Source organism: Sarcophilus harrisii, chromosome 3, assembly GCF_902635505.1.
Source record: "Sarcophilus harrisii chromosome 3, mSarHar1.11, whole genome shotgun sequence".
NCBI classification, from domain to species: domain Eukaryota; kingdom Metazoa; phylum Chordata; class Mammalia; order Dasyuromorphia; family Dasyuridae; genus Sarcophilus; species Sarcophilus harrisii.
Window position 1 is genome coordinate 166,134,425 of NC_045428.1, and position 17,613 is coordinate 166,152,037.

At 35.5% G+C, this 17,613-nt stretch overlaps 1 protein-coding gene across 2 annotated transcripts in view; it reads right to left on the minus strand.

Annotated features, from left to right (window-relative positions):
* PCID2 (PCI domain containing 2) overlaps nucleotides 1-17,072 on the minus strand; it is a 36,060-nt gene extending 18,988 nt beyond the window's left edge. The window contains exons 1-3 of one of the 2 annotated variants that reach the window (XM_003765711.3): nucleotides 16,543-17,072; nucleotides 5,810-5,899; nucleotides 699-772 (exon numbers count right to left, since the gene is read on the minus strand). In XM_003765711.3, the coding sequence (XP_003765759.1) occupies nucleotides 699-772; nucleotides 5,810-5,899; nucleotides 16,543-16,578 (200 nt within the window). In that variant the 5' untranslated portion in view covers nucleotides 16,579-17,072. Of the gene's footprint in view, nucleotides 1-698; nucleotides 773-5,809; nucleotides 5,900-16,271; nucleotides 16,445-16,542 lie in introns of those variants that run through there. The other variant, XM_031958748.1, reaches the window with a different exon arrangement.
* Between the last annotated feature and the right edge of the window lie 541 nt (nucleotides 17,073-17,613).

Consider the following 17,613-nt stretch of genomic DNA (forward strand, 5'->3'; position numbering starts at 1 on the left):
CTTGGGTTCGATGAGTAGCCCCCAGCTATGTTAATAGGGTTAAAGAGTTTTAAATAGACTACAGTCTGGGACAAGTAAGCCCTATCAAATTTCATCATGCAATCTGAAAGCATGGAACTCCACCAAACCCAAGCAGTGTTTTGAAAACCAGTAGGAAGTGCTGGCTATCACACTTCCAGGGTGAATCTTCCAATAGCTTATTAGGTCCTTCTCTCTCACTTATTCAGTAACTATATTTAGGCTGCTCAATTAAACACATCCTAGCTTCAGAATAGTTTGTCCAAATGGATATTTTAAAAAGTTAACAACTACAGCTAGAAGTTATATATTCAAAATAATATTTACTTTGCTTCCATGCCTGTTTCCTTAGCAGTAAAGCAAGAAAACATTTCTACATAACAAGTTAACAGTGAAGCTAAAATTAGAATCATGAATGCATCTTCCCCATACTCAAATGAAAACACTAAAGTGCCTTCAATTTAAGCAGCATATTTTATACTAGATATAGTTTCTTTAAGTAGGGAAATTTTTTCTCTCAAAGCATTTATAAACATTAACTTTATAAATTTTTAATAGGTTATACAATCAAGAATTTTATTAATAGTTTCAATTTTTAAAAATTCAAGATAAAATCACCTAATAAATTCAAGAATATTTAATTGTTTACTTTCCACCCACCACCAATTTACTCTAATCACCTTAAATGAGCTGCAAACATTTCATCATAAGGAGGTTCCAAAACTTGTTGACACTTCTCTTCTGGAGAGGGAAGCTAATTTTTAGAAAAAATGAAAAGACTTAAATAAACTTAGACCTTTTATTAACAAAAAGTCATAATAGAAAAACTTTAAACTTTACCACAATAACTTATTTAATTTAGGTGTACAAAATATACTACATAGAATATCAAGAATCATGAGAAATCCAAACATATAATAGAGACAACAATGCTATCCTATGAGAGAACAATTTTCTCACTTAAAATTTATCAATGTCCCCAACTGTAGTGATGTTCACTATCATCTCACAATCATCTCTGGTTGGACTATTTGATGTTCTCTTTAAGTTTTATTTTTCTCCTGAATCTTGTCAAGATATTAGGAGGACATCCTGTTTACTAGATTTAAGGCCCGGTAAGCAAGCTGTGCCCCAACCCTGGCCTAACAACAATCCTCTGTGCTCATTCCTTGGATGATCTCAGCCACAGCAAACTCCTAGAATTGGGATTTACGATTTTCTTATTATATATAATGATTATACTATTTAAATTTGTGGGAGGTTCCCTATTTCCCAAGGGATCTTGACCCAAGAGTAAGGGCTGTAGCCAATGTGCTGCAATAAAAGTGATCACATCTCCCGACATACTACCAAGTCCTGTGTTTGTAAATATAGATGTATATATGCATATAGGTATAGGTAAGTGTGTACAGCAGTATAAAGATCGATGTGTGTGTGCACATGCGCAAGTGCATGCATATGAACACCTAAATATATCCATGTTTAATTATAGCTTGCTTTGAAGAGGTGAGGGGGATGAAGGGGAAAAAATGAATAAAGTAAAAGTGCGAAGCTGAGAGAAAAAAAAAGGAAGCAAAGAAAAGATGGACATATGAATACAATGTTTCCTATTATTATATGTGCTTTTTTGAAATGGAAATTGATTGGTACATATTTTGAATCCTCTCTTGTTCTGCTGGGCACATGATTTTTTTTTTTTTTGTATTTAAATTTTTTAAATTAGTAATTATAACTTTTTATTGACAGAAACCATGCCAGGGTAATTTTTTACATTATCCCTTGCACTCACTTCTGTTCCGATTTTTCCCCTCCCTCCCTCCACCCCCTTCCCCCAGATGGCAAGCAGTCCTATACATGTTAAATATGTCACAGTATATTCTAGATACAATATATGTGTGCAGAACCGAACAGGTCTCTTGTTGTACAGGAAGAATTGGATTCAGAAGGTAAAAATAACCCGGGAGGAAAAACAAAAATGCAAATAGTTTACATTCATTTCCCAGTGTTCTTTCTTTGGGCGTAGCTGCTTCTGTCCATCATTGATTCATTGAAATTGAGTTGGATCTTCTTTGTCAAAGAAATCCTCTTCCATCAGAATACATCTCATATAGTATCATTGTTGAAGTTTATAATGATCTCTTGGTTCTGCTCATTTCACTTAGCATCACTTCATGTAAGTCTCTCCAAGCCTCTCTGTATACATCCTGCTGGTCATTTCTTACAGAACAATAATATTCCAAACATTCATATACCATAATTTACCTTGTATTTAAATTTTAAATAAACATTTTTAAAAATGGTTTTATTTTAGTCACTTTCTACTGCAGACATACAAAAAAATTTGCATTAATTTTTTTTCTTTGCTCAAAAGTCAACACTGACTCTCTACTGCCAACTATATCAAATCAATGTACATGTACCTACATTATTTCCAAGAATTTCTAAATCTTGCACTAGCTACATCAACCATTTTCCACTATTTCTCAGTATGAACTTTCTGATCTAGTCAATGTTCTCTGAATTTAACATGCTAATTCCTAGCTCTCCAGCTTTTTTTTCTATAGCTCTCAATCTAAAATGTCTTCCCTATTCTTCTAACTCCTACTTTTTCTTTTTTTTGAACAAAAGATACTTTTTTTTTTAAGGATATACTAGTACATTCACTTTTTACGTATTTCCATGAGTTATGTTGGGAGGGAAAAATCAGAATAAAAGGGAAAACCAAGAGAAAGAAAAAAAAAACATAAGGGGAAAAAAAGGTGATAAAATGCGATGCTTCCGTTTGCATTTAGTATCCACAGTTTTCTTTGAATGTCCAAAGTTTGTTGGAATTGCCTTTGATCACCAAATTGTTGAGAAGGGTTATCAAAGTTGATCATCAGCAATCTTGCTGTTGCTGTGTACAATGTTTTCTTGGTTCTGCTCACTTGATTCAGCATCAGTGTATTTAAGTCTTTCCAGGCTTTTCTGAAACCAACCTATTCATCATTTCTTATAGAACAATAATATTTCATTACTTTCACACACAACAACTTATTCAGCCATTCCCCAGATGATTTCCACTCATTTTCCATTTCTTGCCATTACAAATAGGGCTGCTACAAACTTTTTTGCACATCTGAATCCTTTTCCCTCTTTTATGATTTCTTTGGGATACAGCAGTAGTGACACTGCTCGATCAAGGGTATGCAATTTTATAGCACTCATAACTCCAAATGTTCTCCAGAATGGTTGGATCACTAACTCCCAGTTTTCAAAATGTAAACCAAGAGTTTTCAATAAATTTCTTTCAACAACTTCAAACTTTGGTCTGAAGGTCTACTTTTAAGGGTAAATTACTTTCAAGTGAATGTACAGGCAGAAAGATCAGTTAAGTAATGCCTGGAATTAATATAAGAAGTTGTTGAACAGGCTAGAAACAAAATGCAAAAATTCTCAGCCTCCAAACAAAGAAATCTGGCACAAAGGTGACACAAATAATAACATAAAGTAACTGAATCATATTTTTAAAATGACTAAATGTAATTTGATTTAATCAAATTTTTGAAATCCTGAAAATAAACCACGTTTACATTTCTTTTAAATATTGTAATACTTAGTAGCATAACCCACAAACTCAAGGACTGTGATTATACAGTAATAGTCAAATTCGAGAGCAGCTAGATCAAGAATTTTGAATTAACAGATTAAAATTTGATTTAATTTTCTTCTAAGTCAGGGAACAAACTCATTTCTAGCAGACTCATAAAAATATTAAAGTAGAACCTCAAGGAAGCAGGGTTGGTAAATAAGGAAGCTGGTCTTGATCTCTTGGACAACTGAGTTCAAATACTCTCTTTCATTTCCTAATTATGTGATGAGAACAAATCGGTAAACTTTGTGTCTCAGTTCAGTTGTAAAGTGGCCAAAAATAATTAATTAAAAAATAAAAATAATACTTAGGCACAGAATTCTCATACAGTAAGGTAATATGGATAGTGGAATAGAGCTGACTCTCCAAGTAACAAGAAATCATTTGACAAAGGTAGAAGAGCAATATGGTATACTATAGGAAAGAGAGAGAGAAGATAATTAGAAAAACTACTTCCTCAATGTATTAAAAGAACTAGAAAACTAGCAAGTCAGCACAGCATCAGCTGTTAGAAGAGTTTATAATGTGGATTTTTCTTTTTAAAAATATCATAAAGCTCCATCACATATTTAAGAAAAAAAGTCAGAGAGAAAAGAAATGGCACTGACTCAGGAAAAACCAAGTGTTGACCCTGATAAAAAATTGTTTAGTCACTGGTAAGTACAAGATGAAGTCAAGCCCCAATCAGAATATTCAAGAGATACAGTTTCTAATTTACTTTCTGGAAGATGTTAAATGAGTACAAATTTCACAAAACTAACTAAACCATTCTCCACTAGCCGATATACGCTGATGTGAATGAGAGGGGGAGTGAGGTGGGTGGGAGAGAGGAGCAGGAAAAACTTTAACCTGAACCTGCAATATGAAGTATTTTAAGTGCTTTTTTCCCCCAAATACCTTAACAGGATTAAAATTCTTCTCAACATCTTATTCTAATGTTTCAGAGAAGCTATGAAGTGCCCCTCCCCCATTAAAGAAATCTGATAACCCTTAACAGCATCCCCAACCAACAAAATATTGTACTAATTTGTAAACTCCAGCTAATAGACTGTTCAGAATGGTCTGTATTAGATGGTAAAACTTACAGGCAAATGTCATTTTTGGAACAGGGTTCTATATATTCTGCAAAATCCAGGCATAGTGGGGGAAAAAAAAAAAGAGGTAAGGGTTGAAGCCAACTTTTGGGTGCTTCTACAAAGCTACGAAAGCTATTCTGATGGTGAAAAATGGAGTATAAAAAGGACATGGGGAGATCCCAAATGTAAGAAAATACTTCAGAGTACTAAAAAACTCTTACAAAACAAACTACAAGATGAAGATTGAAATTCCTTTAGGATTATTTCCACTGGTAATTACTGACCTGCATATTGTGCTTTATATTTTTTACATAATTATATTTACAAAACAACATTTACTTCAAGAGTATACACATCAAGTATTTCCATTTCTAAACAGGACAATTGAGGCACTAAGGCAAAATATCTTACTAAAATCAGTCAACAAGCAAGTTAGAAACAAACAAGAATTCAACTGAGGTCTTCTGACTTCAAATCAGGAGTCTCATTTAAGGCCACATCATCTTAATCCCTTCCAAATGAAATTTTTAGTTGAGTAGTTTGGAAATTTCTACCCCAATTGCCACTTCTCCTTTTCCTCTAAAGCTACAAATTTAAAGAATCAGGAATATAGAGTTTATTTTTGAAAAGCTGAATTGAATTTTACTCAAATTTTATATTTGTTCCACTGAAATAACTGAGAAATAAGGATTTGTGAAAAATTAAAATTGTATTCACATATTTATTCTGTAAATTTAAAGAAATTTGGAGTTGAGAAGTCAGAGAGACAGCCCAATACAGTATATGGAAAAAGCACTGAAATTAGTGTTAAGAAACAAGGTTTTAAATATACCAGTTAAGCTATTTACTGGTGATAAAAGTAAAGATGAAAAATAGCCTCTTTCACTTATAAAATCAAGACATGGGACTAAATGATCATTGTGATACTTTCAAGCTCTAAATATGATCCTATGAAACAAGGACTCTGAAATTATATAGTCAAAGAACTTTTAATAGTAATACTTCCGCTTTTATTCAAACTCTGAATTTTCCTTAAGTAATGGCTATTTCTTATTTTTTTTCCCTCTAAATACACTTCACCTACCTGAAGCCGGGGATTTGCAACATGAGGATGCTTAAAAGATACCAACTCTGAACAAGACAATCCGTCTCTGGTGTCAATTGCTTCATATACCTACAAAAATTAAAGAAAAAAACACAAATGAAAGAAGAATCATATTCTATGCTAATACTTGTACAAGTCATTAACTTTTATCAGACATACATCCCCAATTAACAACTATTCAATTAATTTTCTTAGCAAGAATTATTTTAAAACTCATTCATTATTCAGTAAGTTTTACTAGGCAGTTACTATATATGACAAAGAACTAGGAGAGATAAGACATTTTACTTTCCCTCATAGAACTGAAAGAAGAGCAGTTGAATAAAGCACATATAGGAATAATTATAATCATAGAAAACATTACATGACAAGTGCATGAGAATTGAGAAAATAAATACATTCAAGAAAACAAAGTACTGTGTAAGGTTCAAAGAGGATAGGTGGGGTGGGAGAGAAGCTTCATGAGAGATACTGGTTTCTAATTGCATTTTATAGGAATTCTAAGACAATGAGAAAGAGGGAGAGGAGTTCAAACACGGGGAACAGCAAAAAACAAAGTCAGGAGATCTAAAAGAATATTTAAAGGGAATAAAACAGTTTTAATGGAGTTTAGAAAGAATGGGAAACAACTGACAAGATAGGATGGATTTGAATGTCAATCTGTTTTAAAGATGCTCATTCTTGCAATGGAATACTACTGTTTTAATGATGATCTTCTAAACATATTTCCCTACTCATCATGCTGCACAAGAAAAATCAATCAAAAGGAAAAAAGAAAACACATGAAGAAAAAAGCAAGCAAACAACAAGAAGGTGAAAATACTATGCTTTGATCCACATTCAGTCTCCACAGTTCTCTCTCTCTGGATGTGGATGACTCCATCACAAGAAAATGATGACTGAAGAAGTTTCAGAAAATCCTAGGAAGATTTGTTTTAAACTAATGAAAAGTGAGCAGAGGCAGAATAAGTTACCTAAGAACATAAAAACCCTTTTCTTTTTTAAAATGTATCCCCTTTATTTAGTACGACAAATTTCTTCAGTCTGTGGTGATGTGGGGCAAATAGGTTAATATTATTTTACCTTTTTTTCACCTTTTAAAATTTTTTTCAAAACATATCCCCGCCTTCCTCCCATCCCCTCCTTTAGATGGCAAGTAATCCAACATGTTATACATGTTAAAATGTTAAATCCAATATATGTAAACACATAAACATATTTGTACAATTATCTTGCTGCACAAGGAAGACCAGATTAAAAAGGAAAGAAAATGAATAAAAAAAAAAAATTGCAAACGAAGAACAGCAAAGAATGAAAGTGTTACATTGTGATCCACATTCAGTTCCCACACTCCTCCCTCTCTAGGTGTAGATGGCTCTCTTCATAACAAGATCATTGAAACTGTCATCAATCATCTCATTGTTGAGAAGAACCACATCCATCGAATTGATCATAGTATAATATTGTTGTAGCCATGTACAATGATCTCTTGGTTCTGCTCATTTCACTTAGCACCAATTCATCTAAGTCTCTCTTTCTGAAATCATGCTCCTGATCATTTCCTATTGAACAATAATCATTCCATAACATTCATACCATAATTTATTCAGCCATTCTCTAGTTGATGGGCATCCACTCAGTTTCCAGTTTTTTGCTGCAACAAAAAGGGCTGCCACAAACATTTTTGCACATGTGGGTCCCTTTCCTTCCTTTAAGATCTCTTTGGGGTACAAGCCCAGCAGAAACACTGCTGGATCAAAGGTTTGATAATTTTTTGAGCATAGTTCCAAATTGCTCTCCAGAATGGTTGGGTCTGTTCACAACTCCACCAACAATGTATTAGCATCCCTGTTTTCCCACATCCCTACCAACAATATTCATCATCTTTTGCTGTCATCTTAGCCAATTTGAGAAGTGGGTAGTGGTATAGAGACAGCTCTTAAAGACTGAATTCTAACTAGGCATTGACTAACACCTTATAGCAAGATAAAGTCAAAAGGGGTTCACAATTTAGACATAAAGGGTGATATACCATAAGTAAATCAAGAGAATAATGGATAATTTATCTCTTAGAACTATGGAGAAGGAAGGAACTTATGATAAAAGAACATTATGAAATGCAAAATGGATAATTTTGATTTTAGTAAATTTAAAAGATTTTGCATGTTTATTTCTAAACTTGGCTCTTCTCACTGTGTACGCTGCCTAAACCTACAACCTCTCTCTACCAAAAAATGATACATTGGGTGGAAGTCACCTCCTCAGTCTGCTTTGGATCTGTGATTTGGAAGTGACAAATAATGTGTGGGTAACAAAGCTATCAGATGACACCCATCTGGTACCTCTTACGCGCGCATGCGGGCGGGCGGGCGGGCACACACACACACACACACACACACACACACATGCACATAGTAGCCAAGATCAGAACAGAAGCAGAAAGCTCAGGGAAAAAAGTTTACATCCATGCAAGGGTTCTGATAAAGGCCTCATTTCTAAAAAATAAAGATAACTGACTCAAATTTATAAGCATACAATCCATTCTCCAATTAATAAATTTTATCCATTTTAGCCATTTATCTAAAGATATGAACAATTTTCAGATGAAGAAATTAAAGACATTTCTAGTCACATGAAAAAATGCTCTAAATGACTATTGATCAGAGAGTTCCAAATTAAGATAACTCTGAGGTACCCCTACATACCTATCAGATAAGGTTAAAATGACAGGAAAAGATGATGATAAATGTTGAAGGGAATGTGGGAAAATTGAGACACTAATACATTGTTGGTGGAGTTGTGTTCTAATCCAACCATTGTGGAGAACAATTTGGAAGTATGCCCAAAGGGCTATCAAATTGTGCATATCTTTTGATCCTGCAGTGTCTTCACAGGCGTCTGTATACCAGACATCATAAAAAGGGGAAAGAACCCACATGTGCAGCAGCCCTTTTTTGTTTAAAAAATTAAAAAAAAAAGTGGCAAGGAACTGGAAACTGAATGGATGCCCATCAGTTGGGGAGAAGGCTGAAATAAGTTATGGTATATAATTGTAATAGAATATTACTGTTCTATAAGAAATGATGAGCAGGCTGATTTCAGAAAAGTGAAGTTAGTAGAACCAAGAAAATATTGCACGTCAACAAGATATGATGATCAACTGTGAAGGACTTGGCTCTTTTCAACAGTGAGGTGATCCAAGACATTTCCAAAAGACTTGTAATGTGCCATCCACATTCAGAGAGAGAACTATGGAGACTGAATGTGGATCAAAGCATAGTATTTTCACCTTTTTGTTGTTTACTTGCTTATTCTTCCTCGGTGTTTTTTTTCCCTTTTGATCTGAGTTTTCTTATGCAGCATTATGAATATGGAAATATGTTTAGAAGAACTGCACATATTTAACTTATATTGGATTGCTTGCAATCTAGGGGAAGAGAAAAAATTGGAACACAAGGTTTTTGCAAAAGTGAATGCTGAAAACTATTTTAAAAAGACTTAATTCTGACCAATACAATAGAGGACTCAAGAAAAATGATTTAATCAGTGTCTCTGTTGTCTGTCTCTCTCTCTCTCACACATACATCCACACGCGTGCGCATTATGACCAATATGGTCATTTCTATTGCTTAACTATTTTTATATAATGTTTTGTTTTTCTTTCTTTTTTCAAGTGGGGAGAAAATTGATTGTTGTTAACTGGAAAAATACTATCTCAATTAAGTTCTTATGGTAGTCTTGAGATATTTACTGATGTAAGGATTATTCCAACTACTAAGAGCACTCAATTATTTAGGGATAAGATCACTATGATAGTCAAATAACAAACATTTTAAAGTGACAGCTATGTGTCAGGCACTATGCTAAGTGCTGAAGAAGAACCCCTCCCTGCCTCCCAAAAAACCCTAAAAAACTCTACTCTCTGTGGAGCTCACAATGAAAATAACCCTGTACAAACAAGATACATACAGGATAAACTGTAGATAATCTCAGAGAGAAGTTAAGCAACTTGGAAAATTCCTGATGTATAGGAGCTTGACTGAGATGATGACTAGCAGGAAATAGTACAGGTAGGTCCCTCTCCTAAAAAATTTTTTAAAAAATTAAAAAAAACAGTCATCTAAACAGATCCACAAACCATGACAGACCAAATCTTGGTGGTGAAATCCAAGAAAAAGTCACAATTAAGTCCTCCTTCCAGCCCAATTCAACAAGGAAGACAGAGAGGTTTACTGACACTATTGAGGGTCTGTCTAGGAGCATTCCATCATGGAGCCCTTCTACACCAGAAAAGAGGCTGTGCACAAGTACAAGAGGATGGGTGTCACCTGATAGCTTTGTCACCTATTATATACTTCCTCCAAATCACAGATCCAGGGCAGACTGAGGAGGTAACCAGCACCCAGTGTGGCATTCTTTGGCAAGAGAGAGGTTGTAGGTTTACTGTGTACACAGAGAGAAGAGCCAAGTTTAGAAATAAGTAGCAGTTGCATTGCTCAGACCCCAGAAGCATATCAGGGTTTATCAATTCTAGCTTCTAACTCAGTCTGAATCGTGTAAGGAAACTAGGGCAAAAATGCCAGACTAAAGGGGAAACTACTTTTATTCTCCTGAACCAGTTTTCAGGTTGACTGATAATAGCCAAGTCCAGTAGTCTATTGTTGATAACCAAGTCCAGTAGTTTGCTCTTGCTAAGAACCAAATCCAAGTCAGAAATTTCCAGACTTGAAATCAAATTTTGTCCTGGATCAAACCACTTTAGAAGCACTAAGTTGTCCCTGAGACCCAGCACCCAATACCCCAAGAAACTACAAGACTATGCTAAATATTTCTTCTACAAGTACTCAAGAGTCCAGCCTAATATTAGGTCTGAAGTAAAAAAAATGGGCTGGAAGACTAAGAAAAAAAAGAATACCATCATAAAAAGCTGTAATGATGATCAAGATGCTCAAGACACAACAGAACATTTCTAAAACATTTACCAGCAAAGCCTCAAAGAAAAGCATAATTTAGGCATAAATTTAATTAGAATTCTTGGGGGGGGGGGGAGAAGAGGTCTAAGTTGTGTGTGTGTTTTTTTTTAATTTAAGTTTAAAATGTTCTTATGAATGAATGCTACAGGAAAAATTGGTCAGATACTGAGAGCTCAATAAGCCATAGCTAGAAAAGAAATTAATAGCTTGTCACAAGACTTACAAAGCCTTGCTCAAGCAACAAATTCTCTGAAAATTAGAATGGATCACATAGAAGCCAATTACTTCAAAAGTCAGTAATATTGAAGTCAAATCAAAAGAATGAAAACCAAAGTCAAAGAAAATAAATATAGGGTCTTTCATAGCAAAAATAAAATTCTTCAGATCAAGAGAAAAAACTGCAATTATTGGACTACCTGAATGCCAAGACCCTCTAAAAAGAGCCTAAACATCATATTTCAAGAAATTTTAAAATAATATTGCCCTGACCTCTTAGAAGCAAAGGACAAAGTAGAAATAGAAACTACCCATCATTATCAGAAATAAAAAAAAGACACATCATAACCAAAATCCAGAGCTTCCAGGTTAAAGAAAAAAGTATCACAAGTAGTCAAAAAGAAAAAAGAAAAAATTCAAGTACTGTGGATCCATAAATAGAATCACACATAATTTAGCAACTATTATAAAGAAATAGAGCTTGGAACACAACATTTCAGCATTTAGAAGGCAAAGGATATAGGCTTACAACCAAATATACAATTTACCCAACCAAACTGAATACGATCCTACATAGGAATAGTTGATAGGTAGATAAGTACATAGTAGATATAGACAGACATAGAGCTATTACTAAAGATTTAAAGATATATGTATGCATTTTGCATCACCTAAATATTCCTTACAAAAACACTAAAGCTATGTAGAAACTACAAAGTTTCACAGAAGTGAAAAGTATTAAAAGGTGTAATATATAAATCTATCATAAGACTAAAGAATAAACTACTTATGTTCAAATATAAGGAAAAGTCCTCACTATCACCATGGGTCACTTAGAAAGAAAGCATGAAAATGCTCTGTTATACCTTGATAACAATAAAGAGAAGACTGGAAAGAGAAAAATGCACTGAGAGAGAAAGAAAACAAAATAAGGGGAAATCTCATTTGGCTGACAGTAGAATCTCAATCTCATCTGAACTAGTTAAAGGAAGAAAATACAAATAAATACATTTAACTGAGAACAGAAACATTTTGCTCAACAGGGAAATAAGAAAACAAAGAAATAAGAAGGGAAAATTAGAAGGAAGGTAGATTAAGGGAGGGTTCAGTTCTATACAGAACAAACTTTAAAGATATATAGAAATATTGATCTCTTTTTAAGGCAACCAAAGAATGGAAATTATGAGATGGTATCCACTAATTAGGGAATGATTGAATTAGTATATAAATATAATGGAATGTTATCAAGCTGTAACAAATAATGAAAAGAATAGTTTTAAAGAAACTTTGGAAAACGTATATGAACTGAGACAAATGGAAGTTAACAAAACAAGGAAAACAATTTATACAACATTATGGTTAAAAAAATGAAAACTCTAAAATATTTAGCAACTCTGATCACAATAACAACTAATAACAATTCCAGACATCTAACGATGAAATATGCTCCTGATAAATAGTTGAAAAATTTTTTTTTAGCTATGACAACTGTGGAAATTTGTTTAGCTTGATTACACTTACATATACACATTTATAACAAGTGTTCTACATTTTTCTTCTCATTTTGGGAGAGGGCTAAAGGTAGAAGGGAGAGAAGACAGATTTTTGTAATTTAAAAAACTACGTTTTTAAAAACAAGGTCTTCAACATACAAGATGAGAAGGTGTGGCTGAATAATGATCTGTACAGGTGAGGTGACTCTCCACATGAGTAAAATCATAAATCAATGAAGTTCAAATACAAGAATTAAATCTGATTATTACTTGAAGTTTTTTATTCTAGGGCAATCTGACTATATGGATTAAGGCTTAACAATACCTACTTCTTTCACAATTATGGATGGGAAAGAATTCTTGACCAAACACAGGATAAGGAATAATAAAAGATTAAAATATACAATAATGATTACCAAAAAAATGGAAATACTTTTGCATAAAAATCAATACACTTAGTTAAAAACCTAAATTGGGGGATGAAGAGACTCTTTGCAGCATATTCCTTAAAGTCTAATATCCAAGTTATATATGTAAAACTGATGTAAATATATAATTAAAAACAAGACCTAGTCCCTAAAATATAAATAGTCCCATATGAAAAAATGCTTCAAATTACAAATGAAAGAAAACACAAATTAAAACTCTGAGGTTCTACTTATACTCATCTGATTAGCAAAGATGACCAAAAAAGGAAACGGTACTAAATGGAGTGATTGATTATGAGAATACAGGCATCCAAATGCATTGTTATAAATTAGTCCTACTACTATGAAAAGCAGTCACTGAACTGCATAATAGTTGTTCCAGTGGGTATCACTGGATTTCTAGGCATATAACTCAAGAGGTCAGACAGGTGGGAAGAATCCTACATACAAAAATATTTACAGCAGTATTTTTACTTTTTTGCTGTAGCAAACATCAACTGAGAAATGACTGAACAAATTATGTGACACAATATAATTCATTTTATTATTATTTTTTGATTTTTATTCTATTATTAAACAGAACTCTGAGCAAAACCAATCGAACAAAAACCAATCAAGATCCTGGAAAACTATGAAGCATGTTCCCCACCTCTGAAGTAAAGCAATGAAGTATAAATGAATATAAAGAATATAAATTAAATATCTGAGTTCAGATATTGATAACGTATATATTTTGTGAGACTACACTTACTTTAAGGGAAAGTTAGGTGAGAGGGGAAATCCCAGGGAAAAGGCAGATAATGAGAGATGCCAAAAAAAGTATCAGGTTAATCCACAAAAAACTGTAGAAAAAGAGTCCACATAGCTAAATGGATAGCCTTTGGAGTCAGGAAGATCTGGGTTCAAACTCAGGTAAATAGTAGCTATGTAACTCTCTCATCCTCTATTCCTTCAATTTCCTCATCTGTAAAAAATAAGGTTGTACTTTTTGCCTCTAAATTCCCTTATAATTCTAAATATATGATCCTATTATCCTAGCACAAAAGGAGATACAAACAGGTAGTTTTATTATCAAATTTACATATTTATGTTTATTATAGATGTGTATATATATTTAAACCATGTAACAAGTTCAGTTTCTTATACAATCCTTTTTTCTTTTAATATTGAAATGCTCATGTTTGTTAAGTTCATAATTTTAAAAGAGTTTAAAAATGTCATTTCTGCCAAAACAAAATTGGTAACTGGTAAATTTTAACATTATGCATGTTTTCTAACCCACTAAAAATAGCATTCTAGGTGCATAAAGAAATTAAGCTAAATAAGATCCATAAAATTTCAAACTAAAGATGGACAATATATTTTTAAAGTGCAAAAAAATCCAAAAAAGTTTTTTTTTAATAAAAAGTTTATATTTCCTTCACAGAATGACAAGGGGAGGAGTGGAGGAAATGCCAAAATGAAAAGAAAAAATAGAGGATTATCACTATCAAAAAAAAAAAAAGTGAGAGAAATCAAATGAATTAAATTATTAACAAAATGATCTAAACACATAACATGTAGTATATTTGCAAATCTTTGGTGAAAAGGGAAAAAAAGGGCTGTCTTGTGCAAATAATTTTCTAAAAGTAGAGTGCAGTCACACAATTGAGAAAAACGTAAGAAATACAAATCTTCACTCTTTTTACTAAACCCACAAAAAAAAATTTGGCCCCACAAACAAATATTAAAGTCACACAAGATTCCTTGATAAATAAAATTAGAAGCAACTTTAATCATCCTCCAGTTTTCAGACACATCCTCACAAAAGGTGTCTGTCACTGACACGGCCTGGGAAGAATCTAGAAGAAAGTTTCTATAGCTGGCTGGGTTCTCTTCTTTGAAGACATGTTCTGGTTATAATATCCCCCCAATTAGTATTGGGTCTCTTCAATGAAACTACTGTTATTAAAGACTAGCTAGACAATCAACAGAGAGAAAACAAAATGAGAATCCCCATTATCTAGACTAGGACGTGCAAGTGAAGGGAAGTTTATTTATTCTATCAGTGCATATTTATATCTATATATCTAATTGGATAGCTAACTAGAACAAACATCCAGAAATGAATAGGAAGAGACAAAATGAACGGCACTAGAGAAATTATACTGGGCCGCCAATGATCACAAGCAGCCCAGACCCCAAAATCAATCTTATTAACAAACATTTAAGCACCTACTATATGCCTGGCACGGACCAAGTGCTGGAGAGACAGACACAAAACAGTCCCTGATTTTTAGGAGCATGTGTTCTATGAGAGGAAATCATATAGACAGACAAAACAGATAGAAATAAACACATACAAAATAAATATAAGATCAGGAAAGACCTAGTGCAGAATCTTGAACTGAATCCTGAAGGAAACAGTATTCTTAGATGTGGAGATGAAAAAAATGTACATACTGAGCATTGAAGAGAAATAAAAAGAGGTAAAAAATAATGCTATGTGTGAGGGCCAGCAAATGGGTCAGTTTGAGAGCTAAGTATCTGAAGAAAGGTAATGCATCATAACAGGCTTGGAAAGGCGCCAACCATCTATGACCCCCAGAAAAAAAAAAAAAAGAAAGCCTTTTTTTGTGCGTGTCCCTTCCAGTAGTCTGATGAAAACTACTAACCCCCTTTTGGAATGTTTTCGAATGCATAAAATTCAGAGAACTCAAATGAAACCAGTTAAAATATAATTGTCAACTCTTTTTTTAAAAGTACACGGATTTCAGGTTAATAACTCCCTTCTTTATGATATGAAAATATAGCTTCTACGATAAAAAAAATAGCCAATGTTATAGAGGCTGTGTGGGAAGACAGCTATTAGCATCCTGTTGCGAGAGCCACAAATTAGTCCAAAATGTTCTGGAAGATAATCTGAAATAAATTTTAAAAAAAAGTCACCAACTCAATCCCTCTGACCCACCTTCACTGCTCATATACCCAAAAAGAGGTAAAAGCCGGAAAGAACCCGTTATGCACCAAAACATTCTTGACAATTGTTTATGGAATTAAAAGTGTAAACAAAATGCCGCACCAATGGGTGAACAGCCGAAGAAAACCGCAGTCTGTGAATGTAGCGCCCTTAAAAAATAAAAGCAACAGCGAATTCAGAATAAAAAAAGGCTGTTAGATTTGTATGCACCAGACAGAACCGAGAAAACAGCACCGGAACACCCCAGAGGACGCTTACTAAGATGTAAAGGAAAACACACGGATCTGAATGAATCGCATCAAGCATCGGTCCTAGAGGACAAATGGAAACACACAATGCCCCAAATAAGTTTAGGAAAAGACCAAGAACTACCTGGAAATCGAGGTTCTCTCTTCACCCACCGTCCCCCTTTCTCTTAACAAGCGGGCTGACTTCCCGGAGCGAGGCAGTCTGAGGAGAAGGGCTTCGTGCGGGGTCCTCCGGGAAAGCGGGCCCCCACCCCCTCAGAAGAGCGCGCGCGCACCGACCCTCACAAACAGGGAAGCAGCCGAGGGGCACCTCGGCAGCGACCGCGCCCCTCTCCCTCCTTCCCCCGGCCCGGCCCGGCCCGGCCCGGCTGGGACTCCTGAAGCCGGGAACTCACCTGTTGTAAATACTGGTTGATGGTGATGTGCGCCATGGAGGGTACTGCTCGCCCAACAAGTGGAAGGTTTCTCGGCCCAATTAAAAATTGTTGGGAGGAGGGGAAAACGGAGATAGAGCAATAGCGGAGGACCAAACCACAGGTTAGTAGCACGGATTTAGTTCCAAGAGGTCAAGGTCAAAGGTTATGCGTGGCATGGACGTCACTTCCTCTGACCAGGCGCCTTCTGGGAGCCCCGCCCCTTTTGCCTCTCTTCTGGAGACCCGCTGGACGCATGTGCGCGCGCATGTTTCTCGACCTGCCTCAGAAGCTCAGGCGTCTGTCTGAACCTGCGGGCCTGGGCGGGAGGTGGCGTGGGGTGGGGAGCTCGGAGTGCTGGGCTCAGGATGCACTAGGTGGCCACCAGTTAGGGGGGGGGAGGAAGCAGGAGGGAGGGGTCTCTGCATGTTTCTCTGAGGACTGGGTTGGGAACCACAGATCGCGGCTGCGGAAGCGGGTAGGAAGAGGGACCTAAAGTTTCTCGAGCTTCTCTGGAATGGCTCAGCGACCGTGACTTTAGGGTTGGGTCCATATTAAGGCTGAGGTATTATCCGAAGCCGTTTATAAGTTCGACTTGTGGCGAATTAAATTTTTTAAAATGACATTGTGTAATGCTTTTGTGACAAAGCCCGCCGCCTTACACAGGCTCTCTTCCTCCCCCATTTCACCCCCCATTCACCTCTTCCTTGTGGTAGCCCCACCATTACGTCACCGGAATGGCGGCTGCCTGAGGGGCGGTCCGGCCTTTGGGCGTGCCCGGCAGAACGGCTACTCAGGCGGGCCGTTAAGAGGGGGACTCCCCTTAACCATCTTTGGCCTTCCCACCACCGACAGGCCACTCTCACCAGCGGGACTGTCTAGAAGGCTCGTGTTCCCGCGTGTAAAACACTATCACTGCCCTAAAGGCTGAGATGGGAACATACTATGGTCGCTGCGAAGAATAAGGCGTCCGCACCCGTCGCACCTCAAGGAAGGGAAGGGAGGAAGGAGGGGAAGGGGGTGGGGAGGCGGGCCAGGTGAACAATAGGAAGA